Raw genomic sequence first — 17993 nt, 5'->3', positions numbered from 1 at the left:
AATTTTCTGAGACACTGATTTTTGGGTTTTCACTGGCCGTAAGCCATAATCATCAACAATAAAAATAAATAAACATTTAAAATAGATCACTCTGTGTTTAATACATCTATATAATATATGAGTTTCACATTTTCAACTGAATTACTGAAATAAAGTAACTTTTCAGTAAAGAACAAAGAAAAAATAGTTCAGGCAGATTTAGTTAGGCTCATTCCTCCAGCTACTGTTACTCCAGTAGCTTTAGTTCTTTGTCAGCTGTGGCTTTATAATAAATATTATTGTCAGTTTACAGTGGTGTCTTTCTTTATTTAAGATCAGTTATCAAAAATCACGTTTTTGTGAGAATTTCTAAATGTTTTTACTTAAGATACACTAGATGGACAAACATATTGGGACACCTGCTCATTTATTGTTTATTCTAAAATTAGTTTATTCTACTTTTGCTGGAGTAACTGTTTTTAATGTCTTTGAAGAGCGTTAAACTATATTTTGAAGCATTGCAGTCGAGCTTTAAATATATTTAGCAACACGAGTATTAATTAGGTACCAGAAAAAAAAAGACATTTTACTCCACTGCAGTAAATACAAACGCCACTTTAAGCATCTTCTCTTGGACAGCTGTACACATGCATTTGTTGACAAGCTGGGAGATCCAGAAGCAGGATCTGTAGTGAAGGAAGCATGTAGACAGAGGTGGTGTATAACATTTAAAGGGTTTTTGCACTAATATTACTTGTGTTATGCAGTGTTGCACAGTTCAGCACCCCCAAAGTTACATAGTGCAGTAGCATCGATCCAGACTGGAGTATGACTTTCTGTGACTACTTCTCATTTAATAGCTAGTGAAGCATGCTATTCAGAACATGATTTTGAAGCTTCTATTTTAAGACTGAATAGATAGAAATACTGTACATTTGCTCTAGAAATCTGCTGCAATACAATATCTGGGGATATTATTGTCTAACAGACTATTTAACAGATTATTCAAGCTTTAGCCTGAACCCACGTCTACAGTTTGTGTTTTTAGTCTCTCCAGCTCCCATTTCCCTCCATATCCTCCCGAGACAGGCCTTATTTGGCTGATAGCAGCGAAGTCTTATTTATTGCCTGCTCAGTCCTAATGGATTTACTGTGTACAAGCCCTTTTGTCTTCCTTAACAGCCCATAATAGCCTCTGAGGGCTTTCTTTATTGCTCTATAAGCCTGTGGAAGACCGAGGATGGCCTGAGGTCAAGCCCTTCTCAGTTAGTCTGGCACTCTAAGAACTGGCCAGTCGTCCTCAGCCTGTTTGTTTTTGTGAAGATTTGCCCGCGCTCAGCCGTAAGCCTGTGTTCTCAGCTGTGTGGGTTAGCATCTCGCTAGCCAGCGCTGGAGCAGCTTTGGGACGCTTAGCGCATCATCAGGGGCTTCACGCCTCTAAAGTCGAGCATGGCTGGGAGGCCGTCCAAAGTAAATGGAAGCTTTCAGATGCTCCTCAAATGAACGATTGGGATCCAGTCCAGGCAGAATGATGGTAATCCCCTGCTGCAGTGGTGATGTGATGATGGTGATGGTATGGTAATGTCCTGCTGTTAGCTGGGCCGCAGGTCGCCCACGGGATCACGGGGGAATGCTGCCCTCAGAGGATTTCTGTTGGCCAGCAGCTCATAGAAGCCTAATGCTGTGTAATTAGGGGCCCCCGCTGAGCCGATCACACAGATGTTCTCAGTGGCACGGCTCCAGATATGGGCACAGCAACACAGGTTTGATGGCTTCATCGATTTGAAGTTAGTTTCCTGGAGATTTAAGTGGGATATCGTAATAATCACTATGGTGATAATATGCAAACTTGCTTGAAATGTGCATCCAGGTATTTGCCCATATACTGTAGATTTTATGGGGAGTAAACCCATGGCTATACCATTATACAAAATGATTTTAGCAGATCAGTATCTGGAGCTTAACACATCAATACCTTAATATCTTATTGTATCGATATGTGACATCAAATATCAATATTTTTATTTTAACTGTAAACTTCCTAAGACTTCTGAATTCTGTAAAACTGACACTAATGAATCCACAATTCCTGGTATTTGCTTATTTTGAAGTATTTTATCCTCTTTAGTAACACAGATGCTGTGAAGTATCAATGAGAATTGTCTTGTGATAGAAAGCTCTGGAAAAAAATAAGAGACCACTTAAAAATGATGAGTTTCTTTTATTTTACCAAATTGAAAACCTCTGGAATATAATCAAGAGGAAGATGGATGATCACAAGCCATCAAACCAAACTGAACTGCTTGAATTTTTGCACCAGGAATAAAGGCATAAAGTTATGCAAAAGCAGCGTGTAAGACTGGTGGAGGAGGAGAACATGATGCCAAGATGCATGAAAACTGTGATTAAAAACCAGGGTTATTCCACCAAATATTGATTTCTGAACTCTTAAAACTTTATGAATATGAACTTGTTTTCTTTGCCGTATTTGAGGTCTGAAAGCTCTGCATCTTTTTTGTAATTTCAGTCGTTTTTCATTTTCTGCAAATTTTGATAAATGTTGTCTGTAGTTTAAAAAATAAAACAACAATGTTCATTTTACTTAAACATATAGCTATAAATAGCAAAATCAGAGAAACTTATTCAATTTTTACCAGAGCTGTATATCAAATATCGCAGAATTACAGTATCGTGAGCAGTGTGGCATGATATCGTGTCATTAGATGCCCTGTGATTCCCAGCCCTATTTAGGATAAATGCCCTGATCAGTATCAGAGCTCTGTAACGCCTCTGTAAGTCAGCAGCAGCAGCAGCAGCTGTAGCAGTAACGCCCTCAGGTCCAGCCCGTGGTCTGGTGGTGAGAGCTGCTGGTAGCTGTAAGTGAGCAGCGCAGGGCGAGTGCAGCCGGCTGCTCCTCCCGCTCGGCACCGCGCTCCCGGCCCCACCGCTGGAATGCGGCCTCGATTGTTGTGGATTTAACGCTAGACTGCACCTCAAAAGGCTGTATCTAAACAGGGCTGCAGCGGGCCGGCCCTCTCAAAGAGCTCTTTGTGATGCTCTGCGCTCCTACCCGAGAGGAGGCACTGCAGAGAGACCAGTCCTAATGAGATGATTTAACCCGAGCTGTGCCTGAGTTAACTCATAAAAACAGCACAGCCTGTTCCCTACAGATTATAACTACACCAAAGCATCACCTCACATCAAACTTAATCAAAACTTATAAACCTTTAAAAGCGTATTTTATATGGATCTTTAAGCTGCCTGCATGTGTTTTACTCTGTTTTAATACATTTACTGAATTTTCTATTTTCTATTTAATTTAATTGTATTTGTTTCGATTTGTTATTTCCAGTCATTTTAGTATGGCTACATCTTTGTTGGATTTATATATTTTTATTTCCAACCTTTTTTTTTATTCTATCGTATTTGTTATTTAGCTTTATTTTAGGTTGGCTTACATCTTCATATACAGCTCTGGAAAAAATAATATTAAATGCAATATGGACTTCCTTAATAGACAAGATCAGACAATCATGACTAGGTGCCGAATTGGACATACTGCTCTTACCCACCGCCACCTCCTGGTTGGTGAACAGACTCCAGCCTGCCAGTTTTGTGATGCTCCTCAAACTATTAAACACATCTTAGTAGACTGCCCTGCACTTTTAACCACTAGAAATAAATGTTATAGGGTTACAAATGTGAAAGAACTGTTTGGAAAAATTCCACCAGCTAAAATACTTAATTTTCTGGAAGTCCTTCATTTGAAGTCTCTGATGCTCAAGTTATGAACACTGTTAATGCCATAAAATAGCCAACATGTTGCTGATATGGCACAAAACCCAAACAAACAATCTGGAAAAATAAACAGACCACTTCAGTTTCTGAATTAGTTTCTCTGATTTTGCTATTTATAGGTTTATGTAAAATTAACATTGTTGTTTTATTCTATTACAGACAAAAAAATCTCAAATACCAAATAAAAATATTGTCATTTAGAGCTTTTATTTAAAAAATGAGAAATGGCAGAATTTACTCCCAATTTAGCTATAGGCCAATTTTCCCACCCATTCAGCTGCTACTCAGCTGTGATCACAAGGAAGGTGAAATCTAGCACATGCCTCCTCCGATACATGTGAAGTCAGCCACTGATTCTTTTCTAACTGCTACTGATGTAGCAGCTGATTTCGGAGTAGCATCACCACACTAATGCTTGGAGAAAAGTGCAGCGACTCGGTTTTGATACATCAGCTCACAGACGCAGCCTTGTGCTGATCGACATCACCCTAGTAGTGATGAGGGGAAAGAGTGCAATCTACCCACCCAGAGAGAGCAAGGCGAATTTTGTTCTCTCAGCTCTCCGGCAGCTGAGGGCAAGCTGCATGACTGGGATTTGAAACAGCGATCTTCTAATCATAGTGGTAGAGCTTTAGACCGCTGGACCACTTTGTCCCTACATTTTTATATTTTTACTCTTCTTTATTCATCTAATTTTCTGTTTTTCCTCTACTGATCAAATTATATTTTCGAGCATTGTATATAGCCTTGGTATTCTGTTATCTGGATTTTTTTCATTAAATATTTTTTAGAATTTTCTTTTTCAATCTCTGTTCTAAATGTTTAAAAATAAGGGATATTTCAAAGTAAAAAAAACGATGGTTGATTGGTGTATCGAATAATTAAAGATGATTTAACTGTTTTTTTCTTCTTTATATCTACAGGGTACCACCCGCCTCCCCAGCGGAGAATTAACGTCCCCCATCTCAAGCTACCTGCCATCAGCTCAGAAACCTGAGGCTGTGGTTCACGCCATGAAGGTACAGTATACCTTGTTACCCCATTATCCCGTAATAAGGGATGGACATGTGTTTTGTTTACCATATTTTAAAAGCTGTCTCCTATTCACATTGTTTCAGAATGGTATCTCCCATTCATTACTTTTGTTTTGCTTCATAATTACAACAACACCCCGTTTTGGTTCTCAATATATAGTTTTAAAATCTGTGCTATAAACTGTTCAGGAACCCTATTTTTAGCTTAAAAGCAATATATGATTGTGCTGAGTGGTCAAGACAGCTAAACACCGGCACTATGATCAGGAAATTTAAATCCCGGGTTCGAATCCCGGTTATGCAGCTTGCCATCAGCTGCCAGAGCTCCGAGAGAGCATAATTGGCCTTGCTCTCTCTGGGTGGGTACAGTAGATGGTGCTCTTTCCCCTCATCACTTGTAGGGTGATGTTGATCAACACAAGGCATCTGTGAGCTAATGTATCGCAATATCGCAACTGAGGTGGAGTCTGACTTCACATGTATCGGAAGAGGCATGTGCTAGTCTTCATCCTCCTTGTGTTGTGGCATCACTTGTGATGGGGGGGGGGGGGGCTTATTACCACCATAAGGTAATAACAAAGACACTGCTGAGACAAAACTACATGTTCCAAATTTTATGAAGGCACTTTTATTAACATTCAGCTGTAAATGAACATGAGATTATTATTATTATAGAGATAGAAAGATCAGATGGCTATGTATTGATTTTGATAAACTGGGAGAAGAGAAAGGCGTTGGAACGTGAGAGATTCTGTCAACAACAAATTGTACTTTTATTAAGTTTTCTTAGGTTCTAAACTGTCTCACTCCTTAACCCCCCTTTTTCCCTATACACTCCTAACCTTTTGCCCCTCACCCTTATCTCTCACATCTCTCCTTTGTTTAACATAAGTTGATAGAGACTCCCCCAATGATGACACCCCCCACATACTCCTCCATAAACCCTTACCCTTTCTCCCCCTGTGTTCAAAGCAGTTTCTCATGTATGTAAAGTCCTACTGAAATGTCTTAGTAGCTCAGTCTAGCTGAGTCTCGGTCAGAGAGTCTCACACAGACAGTAACAGACAGACAAGTCACATGGACTAGTCAGGCGGACACAGAGGGAGCAACGACCAACTAAGCTGTGCCCGTGTAGATTTTCTGTCTGCACGAGAATAAACTCAACTCATCTCTCAAGCTGTCTCCTGATTCCTGATTCTGACTCCTGATTCCTGAAAGCCGCATTTCTAACAAACGCTACATGGTGGATATTGCCTCATCTTATCTATTGTATAGAATATAGTAATATTGCTTATAAACTTGATATATTGCACAGCCCCATGTTATAAAATGTTTTCTCCTTATTTTAAATGAACTCAAGACCTTTCCTTTTCACAATATTGTATAATCCTCTCCTAGTTCACTTATTCTAAACAGTATACCACTTTAAATATTTTCTAGAATGTCTTCCTTTATTTGAACGGTTGTAGATTGTTCTTCAAGAAAAGTTCTAGAACTTTGCCCATTGTGTTTCATATTTTTTTTTCCTATTCATTCAGATGTAGACATTTACAAAAGACTCCTCATTCACAAAGGTCTAGAATGTTCTCCCCCCTTTCTACCCGTCACCTATTAATGTATCATTCTTATCCGTAAAGAGAACAGGGAGTATAAAAATTGCAGCATGGATGTTCTGAAGTCAGTTCAGGTTATGATCAGATAGCGTTAGCGTCTTTCCGGAGTCTTCAGAGAGTTGGTGAACTGGATGTTCAGTTTTGAAGGAGTGATTATGTAATGTCCTGCGTTTGATGGAATCGAGCTGAAGGAATAAAGGAGGGATTGTGGAGAAATGTAACCTTGTGAGAACCTCTTTCCGCCTGATGAGAACAAACAGACCCACTGATGTTATGTTGTTTTTTTTCTCATCATTATTTTGTAGGTGCTGGAGGTCCACGAGAACCTGGACAGACAGATTCCTGAGGACTATGAGGAGGATCTGAGTGAGAAGGAGAAAGCTATCGTCAGGGAGATGTGTAACGTAAGTTTACTGTACATTACCTTCTATTTACTTAAAAAAATCATAGTTATTCAATTTATTGAAATATTAATACAGAAATTTAGGATCAATGTTGTTAGTGTAATGATTAGGCAATCTTTAGTCACAATATTAAAACCAGCTACAAGAAAACAAGAAGGAGATTATGTTACGAAGATTACGTACCGTGATTTTACACTCATGATCTGTTACAGGGCTGCTGTGATTACCATCAGTTAGTTATATTTAAAACCTGCTGCTTATTGATGCTCTAGTGTTACAATTTTGCTATTGATAGCCTAGCCAATTTTGTGCTTTAGCACCCCTGTAATGAGGCAGGAGAACGCACATTGGTTTGCTGAGTTGTTCCCCTGCTTTACTTTAGTTATTGCCGTTAAAGGAACGTAAAAACAAACAATTCTGGTCATGAATAAAGGAAATAAACACTTTACTGATGCAGGACGACTGTCTCCATATCGAGATTATGTATACTGTGACATATATCATATGCGTGTCTGTTATATTTGGGTGAGTAAAGCACTTTTGAAGCTCATTGAAGCTTATTATTTAAGCACATTACCTACTGTTTTAGCTGAAATCTTTTCGTGGTCCTCCGGTAATTTTAGTCCCGTCCAGATCCACGTCTGAGTTTCTTTTCCTTGCGTGTAATAAAATAGCTATTTGTGGTGTGGAAAAGGAGAAGCTATGGAAAGTCAAGAGACTGAGAAAGCCAAAAAAACTCACTGGTCCTCCTGTTTTTTTCAATTGCAGTCCGGACGCAAGAGTTTTATCACTGAGTAGAAGTCTGAATTTTCTTTCTTTTTCTAACAGACATCCCCCTAAGACAATAATCCTGTCTGAATAGTGTGTAGGACTTAAAATATTTTAAGTTTAATAACAATAGAGCAGTCCAAAAGACTAGTGTACATACCAGACTAGGTCAAAACCATGAGAATCAGTAAACACAATTTTACCAGTGGAGCCCAAACTTTGGCATAACACTCTTATGAAGGGACTGTGGGGGTTGTACCCTCCCTCTCTGTGTTTGTTTGCTTCTCAAATATGCATGATTTCTGGGCCTTGATGGGGGACAGTGTTTGTGACCCCCCCCCCCGAACAGACCCCCACTCTCTCCACGCAGCTTTAATTAGAGGCATGGGTAAATCAGCTCAGCCGTGTTTACCGCTCAGCGTCACAGCAATTAAAATAACTTCAGTACCGAGAACAATGCGGCTCTATGGGCTCCGGCGCTGATCCGCAGAGAGCCGGAGCAGAGCTGGGGCCGGGGAGCTCGGTGAGTGCAGTCTGGGAGCCGGACCCGGACACCGTTCCCGCACGGCTGACTCTGTGCTCGGAGAGTTCCCGCCTGTCAGAAACACAATCGCAGAGATGACACGCCGCCACAATGCAGCCTTTATTCTCTATACCTACACCGAGCCATACACACAAATTACACTGCCATCAGCACCAGCCCCCCCCCCCCCCCCCCCTATCAGAGCCCCCAACCCCCAATTTACTCTATAACCTCTCTATGGGAAGTATTGTATAACACCCACTCTCTCTCTTCAATCCATTACTCTGTCTTCCCTTGCTTTATCTCACCCGCTCTCGCTATCTCTCCTGTTTTACTCCTATACCTTGCTCTTTCTTTCTCGTGTCTCCCTCTCTTTTTTTGGTCTCTTCGAGAGAGTAAGACAGACAGAGAGAGTGAGAAATACAGAGAAAGTGACTGCGAGAAAGAGAGCAAGTGTGTGAGAGAGACAGCGCGAGAGAGCAAGAGTGACAGAGCAAATGCGTGAGAGAGAAAGTGAGAGCAAGCAAGTGAGAGAGAGAGAGAAAGAGTGAGTGATGGAGCGAGGAAGAGAGACCGAGAGAAACCGAGCAAGTGCATAAAAGAGAAAGTGAGAGAGCAAGTGCGTGAGAGAGAAAGAGTGAGTGAGACAGAGCAAGCAAGAGAGACAGAGAGAGAGACCAAAAAGAGAGTGTGCAAGTCGATGAGAGAGGCAGAGCAGGTAAGAGACATAGCAGAAGAGAGACACAGCAAGAAAGACAGAGAGAGACAGCGTAGGAGAAAGTGAGATGGTGTGAGTGGGTAAGAGAGTGAGAGTGAGAGACAGAGCAAAACAGAGAGAGAGAGAGAGAGAGAGAGCACAAGAAAGTGAGACAGAGCAAGAGAGAGAGAGAGAGAGAGACAAAGTGCCAGAGAGTCTTCAGCACTGTGACTGTGTGTGACAATTTGGAGGAAAACGAAGTGTGGATGAAGGTAGCGGACGGCTTCCACCTTTCTGGATTAGCCTTACTGCTAACTGGACAAATGGCAACACTGAAGAACAAATAATATGCTTACCTTAGAACATCGAAATGTACCAGAGTTAGCAGGTCAAAACGCATACGGGTCTGGCCATTAAAAATACATATAATGAATGTTTAAAAATGCAAAATATGTACAATGTAAAAATGTATACAATTAATTACAGTATTAGTAAACAAAGTAATAATTATATATAATAATAGTAATAATTTGTGATTTGGTCTCACTGGTTTTATCTCAGATTGTGACAGGCTGTGACCCCTCCTCTCTCTCTCTCTGTGCTCAGGTGGTGTGGCGTAAGCTGGGCGATGCTGCAGGCTCCAAGCCATCCGTCCGGCAACAGCTCTCTGGGAATCAGTTCAAAGGTCCTCTGTAGCTTCCAGCCGACGACCAGAGCTTCACGCTGACCGACCGACCGACCAATCAGTCTCCGGCCTGAGGGGCTCGGCTCCTCAGCGTTACGCAACATTCACACGGGCATCACACTGTCCTGCAGAACTGAGCTCACAGAACCACACGGCTTCATCCCGCCGGTCCGGATCCCGCACTCGCCCTTCAGCTGACCTCTCCATGCTCTGACCACAACACTAAAACACTGAGTTTACTGACAAGCTGTACAGAACGCTGATAAAACAAGACCAGTCTACATATAAATAAAATAATGTGCTCCTAATTCAGCGTAATTCATCCTAATGCACACTACAGTGCTGCACAGCTAGGCAGCAGCACTGGAACACTGAAAAAATATTCAATCTTTAGTACTAAGCCAGTGCTGCAGTATTTTATAAATATTTTAGTTTAATTCTAGTTGCGAAAATGTTGTTTGGTATCAAGAATATGTGAGTCTTGGTATCTTAATCAAAATTTGAGTATTGTTAGAAGCCTGAAAAAATGGGTTAAAATTCTAAATTAAAATATAAATGCATTGAATTTATTGGAATATTTTAAATTAGTAATATTCAAAAAAACCCTTTGATAAATATTTTATTCACTTTATTTACATTTTAATGCTTTGTAGACCAGTGTTCTTTAAGGCTTGTTTTTGCCCGACACTAAAAATGATATCTTGGCAAGTGAAAGCTTTATAAATTCATTGTAAATGTCTAATATTTCTCTTTTTTAAGATTATTAAAGCAATGTTAAAGGACTTAACATATTTTTAACTTTGTGATTTAATCTACTAAAAGTGTTTTTTTTCGTATTGGCAGAAAATGTTTCCTAATTCAGGAAAGTTTGTTGAACGTTACACAAATTGAGACCAACTGTTGTCTATCAGAATAGAGCCAACGAACAAGTCAAAACGCCAGTAAAACAGTAGCTTAGCCCCGCCCACTTCACTAAAGAAAAAAAATAATATTATAAAATAAATAAATGGCATATAAATGGCAATAAATAAAACAGCAGCTCAGGCATTCGAGCGTGGCAGCACTCTAAAGTCAGCGAGGCAAAGTAACAAGATCTCATTTTTTTACTAAATGTATACAATTTAGACACTTTAATCATTTTACTGTGTACAAATGGTTTGTGACATAAAAAGGTCAATATCAAATATAACATAAAAATGTTAAACACAGGCTTCCAATACAATGGACAATGAAAATGAAAAAGAAACAAAATGTAAAATATTTGAGTTAATTGAATTTAACTGGATTCCATATTATGGCATTATTATTATTTTTTTTTGTGCATTACAGGTAGAAAACAGCATTTTATATATATTTTTTCATCAATGGAACATAACTCAGGACTGAAATGGTTAAAACAAGGGTTAAAATAGCTACAAATGAAATAAGTGGAATAAGACACTTTCAGTAGATTAAATTGCAGTTGAATATTCTTTAAAAAAATTCTGAAAATGTAGAAATGAAAAATGTCAGATATTTAATCTAGATTTTAAAGGATTTCACTTGCTAAGATCTACATTTTTGCAGTGTATTATTTATGGGCGGAGCCTGGAGAGGTCAATTTACAGGACCGATAAAAGCTATCTGATCAAATAAGTAACTGTATATCACAAGCTCATGTTTTATTAAGCTATATGTATGCAGTATATACAGTACCTTGCAGGGTCTCAGGACAGGCAGCTAGTGCGTATCTCTTCCCCAGTGGACGCCTGCAGCCTCCAGTCTTCAGTCTGAGCACATAACACTCTTCGTTCTGTGGTCCTGTGCTGACACTCCTGAGCAAATGTAGCCATTTCTTCTTAATCTGAACGCCGGCGGCTTCAGAAGACAGACTGTTCTGAGACAAAAATTAGAAAAATACAAGCATCATCTGTGAAACAATAAGAAAAAAGATCAAAAACAGCAGCCCTCTGTCTCTGTAATAAGCGATGATGAGCACATTAATAGTTTTATGGAGCATGAATCACTTCATCAGACAGCACACACAGCTACAGTTAGTGAATCGTCCTGTATAACTCCATTCAGAGCAATGTGCTGGATCTGATCTCAAACACAGTTCTGTATGTTTATCCACTTAATCTTTATAAATATGTCTTTTGTCATCTCTTGTGAAATCTTGAGGGCATCCTCAGGACTTTTAGAGAAGAAGCCTAAATGTTATAATACTGAAAGCTGTTCCAAGGAATTTTGTTTTATACTAATCTGACAATCATAATAACTAATAGAAGGTCTTCTATGTGTCTATGTGGCCACGAAAATACAGAGGACAAGTTAAATGCTGAAGAAACGAAATGCTGTATGAGCTCTTATGGTCTGTCTTATCTAAACCTGGATAAGGTGATCATCACGTACATTTAAAAAGCTCTCTTTAATAAGAGACTATAATAGTACTGTTATATTATGGTTTATATCGGTCCACAAATGCTTACCTTTACAGCTACTGTTGGACAAGCTGTTGAACAAAATTTACAGAACGGTTCGATTATTAGCAAATAACTTAATACCTTAATTTTAATCGCTACAATAGTGTAATCCCATAAGAACTTTTAGCAACGTTTCAAAAAGGTTCTATCAAGGTTAGCCTGTAATTTCACAGAAATAATGTTCCAGGAACGTTCTAAATGTGTTCTGAAAATATGTTCTGAAATATGTAACATAATAATGGCTTACATTCCCAAAATATTGATACAAGTTAAATTTCAGCAATGTTACCAGAACATTTAAAAATAGATTAAAAATAAAAAAAGCCCAAAAAGGGCCATCATGATGCTCTTTAATACCTTAAACCAACAGTTTAAGTCTATTTTCACAGATAAAAAAACAGCAGTGTTTAGGGGTGTGGTGGTCTAGAAGTGAGGTGTGTTCAGGTGGGAAATACAGGTGCGCCACTGACTGATTAAAACCCTGAAAACAGTCAGCCGCCCAATCCTATTGCATATCCAGCTTTTACATCAACAATAAACAGAATAAAGAATAAAATAACATTGCTGTTCCCTTAAATGAGCTGCTGATGTAGCTTCACAGTGTGAACGCACAGGTCATTATCCTCTGCTCTACTCAAAAACAAAGCGCCATGCTGTTAAGATCCAAACGCGCCAAAGTCAGAGCTCACCTGGCTCTTAAAGAGATTGACAACTGGCACACGAATTGGTTTATTTCAGCTTACGCCCAAAATTAAATACACCCATGATTCATTAAGAGAATTAGTTCATGTCTTTTGCGCGTTTTAAGCTGTTAACTGTAACATTCAGAAAACAGTTTACTAATGATCTCAGCAATAGAACATCATCTTATACATTCTCTTAAAACACAACTATGGACATGGCATGTTTTACTACTGTAATACTGAGTATATTATTTTATATTATACTATATATAGTATATTATATTATTTTTTAAGTCTACATGTGTATTTCCATTAACCCTGGAGTAAATGTATCAACATGTCCATTCACGTTAAAGATCTAAGCAGTAGAAAAATATCTGGATAAGCAAGAAATTGTGGCCCCAGGTGGGTAGCTTATAATGTTGTTTTATTAGACAGCTCTACACAAACAGTGGTGTGAATTTTCCACTGGGTTAAACAGAACTTTTCCATGAACTTGTCTAATCTAGCAACATTAGCAGATAAAAGTATGCATTTGTGGACTGAACATGATAAAAGAATGGTAGATTAAGTAAAGGCACTGTGTAAACACTCCACTCTCTGTAAGGGATCTGTAATAGAGACGCAAGTAGAACCACTTCAGTTTGGGTTTGGTCCTAAAGAGACTTCAGAACCAGACTTCTGACCCAATTCCATGTGTGACTCATATCTGAGATATTGCCAAGTGTTGCCAACATTATCTGGAGGCATATAGAGCTTAGTTCATCATCTTGCCAGAGTTTAGTTTGAAGATTTAACTCTGCTGCTTAGGCCTAGATTGAAAGACCATTAGGCAGAAGTCTTATTGTGTATCATTGCAGTCCTGTCAAAAAAAATGTATCTCTATTTTGAACATTTTCACTTAATGTGCCAGTTAATCTTTATATTTCCACCAAATTTCATGATGAATGGACCAGTAGAATAGGTCCAAAATGTCTTGAAATTAAATGGTTTTGCATTGACCTCCATTGAAAGTTAGGAAGGTTTTTACCTTCTCCTGAAAATTTGCCATTTCAGAGATACAGTTTTTTTCTTGTGCGATTGCAAAGATACTGTGTGTACATGACATATGAAGAAGCTCTATACACAGTCTTGTGTATGTATGTAAGGTCTTTAGATGAGGAACTGTGCAGGAAGTAAGGTATCTTTACTGAACTCTGTACTATGAATGTGTACTACGTATGATCCCTTAGGTGCATACCGTCGCTGTCGTATTAAAAACCTTGGTCATCGGAGTTTGTAAACATATTTTTTAAAGAAGCAGTCTGTAAGATTTGGGAGTTTGGGGATTTAGAGCCCTCTTTGGGAAGAATGTGTAACTGCACCAAGCTTGTAGAAGAGTTCTTTTAAAAACGTGTGTTGTGGTGCAGTTTCCTGTTTATCTTGCCAGCTCCTTTCAGTCTCATTCTGCTTATTCTTTCTTCGATTTAACGATACATGAGTGATAAAGAGCAGAAAAAAATACTCAATTTAAGGTTCTGATATCTCCACGTTTGCAGTATCTCTTATCAGCACCATAAGAAGCACTGTTGAGTGTTGTTGCTCAGATAACCAGCAAAAGCTGTTGGAAAGTCACGTGACATGGCTAAAAAAAACGAAAAAACAAAGCTCTGGAAACAATTAAAAGACCGCTTCAGTTTCTCTGATTTTGCTATTTATAGGTTTATTTTTGAGTAAAATGAACATTGTTGTTTTATTCTATAAATCACGGACAACATTTCTCCCAAATTCCAAATACAAATATTGTCATTTAGAGCATTTATTTGCAGAAAATGATAAATGGCTGAAATAAATGCAGAGATTTTCGACCTCAAATAATAGAAAGAAAACAAGTTCATATTCATAAAGTTTTAATAGTTCAGAAATCAATATTTGGTGGAATAATCCTGTTTTTTAAACACAGTTTTCATGCATCTTGGCATCATGTTCTCCTCCACCAGTCTTACACACTGCTTTTGGATAATTTTATGCCACTCCTGGTGGAGGTTTTCTATTTGGTAAAATAAAAATAAAAACTCATCATTTTTAAGTGGTTTCTTACTTTTTTCCAGAGCTGTATTTGGGTTTGCAGGAATGGTAGCAGATGCACATTAATATTTATTTTTTTAAAACTACTGCTTTCAATTTAAACAAAGAAATCTTAACGTCAATCTACTTTAAGCAATTCCTAGCAATTGGACCAAAATAAAAAAGGGTCTAAATCCAAAACAGACTGAAAAACATGGATTAAATGCACTTAAGCATTTAAGAAGCGTGTTCCCCATAAAAAAAAGGTAACATTTCCAAGGTTTTGTTACGACAGTGACACCATGCAAGACTTAGAACTGCCAAAAAGATATTTGCTGCATTCATGCCAATCACTTGTGAACAGTTTAAATACGTGGTCACATGCTTTCACTGTCAAATGAGTCTCTTCAGGCTTAAATAACATAATATTTGCCCATGCTCTGATTGATTTGCTAGGCACATCAACAAGCTAGGGCTAACGCCATCAGTAGCAGCTCACATTAAAAATGTATATATTAATAATGACCACTGTCTCAGAGGAGGTTTTAGCCAAGTGAGCATGTATACAGTTCTTATTAAAATTTTACTGATCTGATAAGCCATAATTTTGTATTTTATTACGTCAAATCAGAAAAGTGTTTTGGTGTCTTTTGAAACCTCTGACTAGACTTTTTTGACACGTTTGTTTCTAAAGGCACGTTATCTGTGCTGATCTAAACCCAGCTGTCCACCAACGTCTATAGATGTTGAAGTTTCTGGTTGAATATTCTGGTTATAACCTCAGGTGCACGAAATTCAATGTCAGGACAATGTCTAGTACCAATGTCTTATACTAATGTTCAATGAGACGTAGAATAAGGTCAAAAGTTGATGTTGATACTTGGTTTTTAGTTGTGTTGTCAAGTACAATATAAAATCCAACGTCTTCCAAACGTCACATACCGATCTAATATTGATGTAAAATAAGAACATTTCCTTTTTTACAACGTCTGCTAAACATTATGTTGTTAACATTCACACAACATTGTTAAGTCTAACATTTAATTGGGTTTTGACGTCAATTCAACCTTCAATTTCAACCCAAGTTCAACGTTTGTACAATGTTCTGTTTTGCTGTCAGTCCTATTACAACTTTTAGCTAAAATTCAACATCATTTGCATTTTTCATCAACCCAATTTTCATTTTCTAAAAGAATTTAACATCTGTACAATGTTACATTTTGATGTTAAATAGATATTCATTTAACATTTTTTTGGTCTAAACCTGTTTTTACTTTTTACTAAAATGTAACGTCTGTACAAATTTGGGTTTTGACTAAACCCAACTTTTATTTTAACGAGAATTTAACATTTGTACAATGTTGAGTTTAGATGTCAACCTCGCTTTCATTCAATCAGAATTCAAAATCTGTGCAATATTAGGTTTAATTTTAATAATATGATTATCTTTACAGCTTTAGGATTCGAACCAGATTTTTATTTATTTTTTTGTACTTTTTAACCAAAATTCACCTTCTGTCTGACGTTGGAGTCCAATGACTTTCTGATGTCAAATTGACGTCAGAATGGTGCCCGCTGGGAAGTCACTCACATTCTTATTGGATGGATTTAGTTGGTTTGTTAATGACCTGGGATGCAGCAGGTGGCTTTTAGCAGTCTGTGTGTAAATTACATCGGTATTATAAAATATGAATAATATGATTTTTTTTTTAATGTCTGATATGTGTATAAACAAAATGAGCAGCAATCATTTGAAAACAGAAAGATGAAAATTGTTTATATTTGATATTTCTGTGAAAATAAGGATACCGGTTGGACTGAGGTTAGCTAAAGTGCGTACTGTTGTTAATACGGTATACTCTGTGATTGGACCTGAAGGGTTTTAAGGTGAACGCATGGTGATCGTACGAGATCATGTGAATAAGTGTGCGGGTACGAGCGCACTCATTCGCTCTTAAAACTATTTTTCACAAGAAAAAAAGTGTCCTTTGTAAACATGTAGTCTAAACTACTGACTTTTTATATTTGTTAATCTGAAGAAGAAAAAAAAGCACAAAAGAAAATCACTAACTGATATTTTCCTAACGTTTATTTCAAATGCACTGCTTCTTTTGTGAATGAGGAGTCACTGTGGCGTCTGTAATTAAACTCAGTGTTGTAGTGTGTCTATATGTGTGAGACATGAGCAAGCCGCTGTATTTCTAGGAGATGCTGTGTAAATACACCTTCCTGTAGAATATCTGTAACTAGCATGCGTTTATATATTATTATTTTTTTTGTTTTTCATAAACTGTATGTATGTAGGTGAGGAATGACCAGTATTTTAGAAGATGAAACTGTCAAAATGAAATTTAATGGACCTCCTGTAGATGATTTCAAATAAAAATCAACACTCTTTGTACTGCTGTGTGTGTCTGTCTTTCTCATTTTGTTAACCCCTTAACAGGCCAACATTTTTGCCAATTTTCTGCCTGATATTACATGCCTAAATCTTGAGGATTTCTATTCAAGCAGTATATAAAAAGGTTTCACGTTTGATAATAAATGTTACTACAAATTCTAATTGCAATTGAATAGTCATTATGTAAAGAAATAACAATAAAAAAGTAAATCTGCAACTTTAACCCTAAAATTAGTAACACAATCACTAATAATGGGTATACACTGTATGACAAGTTTAGGAACCCTTCTTTAAAGTTTACAACATATAACATCACACAAAATAAAAAAGGTACCATGGATGGTCCTATAAAAAGCAGAAAAAATTATTATTGGAAAATCAGGTAATCCTTAACAAGTAATGTCTTAACAAAATAAAAAAAATGCTGCTGGGAACTTGGTCTTTGTTCGTCCCATTCCTGGGACATTTTTGTGAGCCACTAATTTAAACACACTAAACATTAACATCAGGTAAATTACACCCTTAAAATATCTTACTCTCCATCACTAAAATAAGGTAAATTACACCCATAAAATAACAACCATAACATTAATGACATCAATGATCATCACAATGAAAGCTACACAAAGTCCCATACAACAATGAAAATCACATGAAAAAAATTGTGTGGGTGAAAATCACCTGGCATTAGAATTCTAGGGTTAAAAATATAATGAATAAAATCATAAAATTGGCACTTTCTTAAACTTCATTTTAAAACCAGTATTTTCCTAAACGTCATGTCCTCTAAACCTTTTGTTTCATTATGTTTGTCTAGTTTTACATCTATTATCATGCAAAATTTGGGTTGATTCCTGTTCCTGATCTGTTACTGATCTGGAATTATTAAGTGAATTAGAG

The 17993-nt window shown here is 37.5% G+C and overlaps 1 protein-coding gene across 2 annotated transcripts in view; it reads left to right on the top strand.

Moving 5' to 3' along the window:
- ccdc85ca (coiled-coil domain containing 85C, a) overlaps window positions 1-17093 on the top strand; it is an 85651-nt gene extending 68558 nt beyond the window's left edge. The window contains exons 4-7 of one of the 2 annotated variants that reach the window (XR_007424196.1): window positions 4701-4796; window positions 6730-6828; window positions 9423-12016; window positions 12106-17093. Coding sequence is in view for 1 of the 2 variants with exons in the window: in XM_022673269.2 (XP_022528990.2) it covers window positions 4701-4796; window positions 6730-6828; window positions 9423-9512 (285 nt within the window). In the remaining variant the exon portion in view is untranslated. Of the gene's footprint in view, window positions 1-4700; window positions 4797-6729; window positions 6829-9422 lie in introns of both variants that reach the window. The other variant, XM_022673269.2, reaches the window with a different exon arrangement.
- Window positions 17094-17993: the final 900 nt, after the last annotated feature.

This window comes from Astyanax mexicanus, chromosome 14, assembly GCF_023375975.1.
Source record: "Astyanax mexicanus isolate ESR-SI-001 chromosome 14, AstMex3_surface, whole genome shotgun sequence".
Lineage (NCBI taxonomy): Eukaryota > Metazoa > Chordata > Actinopteri > Characiformes > Acestrorhamphidae > Astyanax > Astyanax mexicanus.
This window is presented reverse-complemented; position numbering and strand designations above follow the sequence as displayed.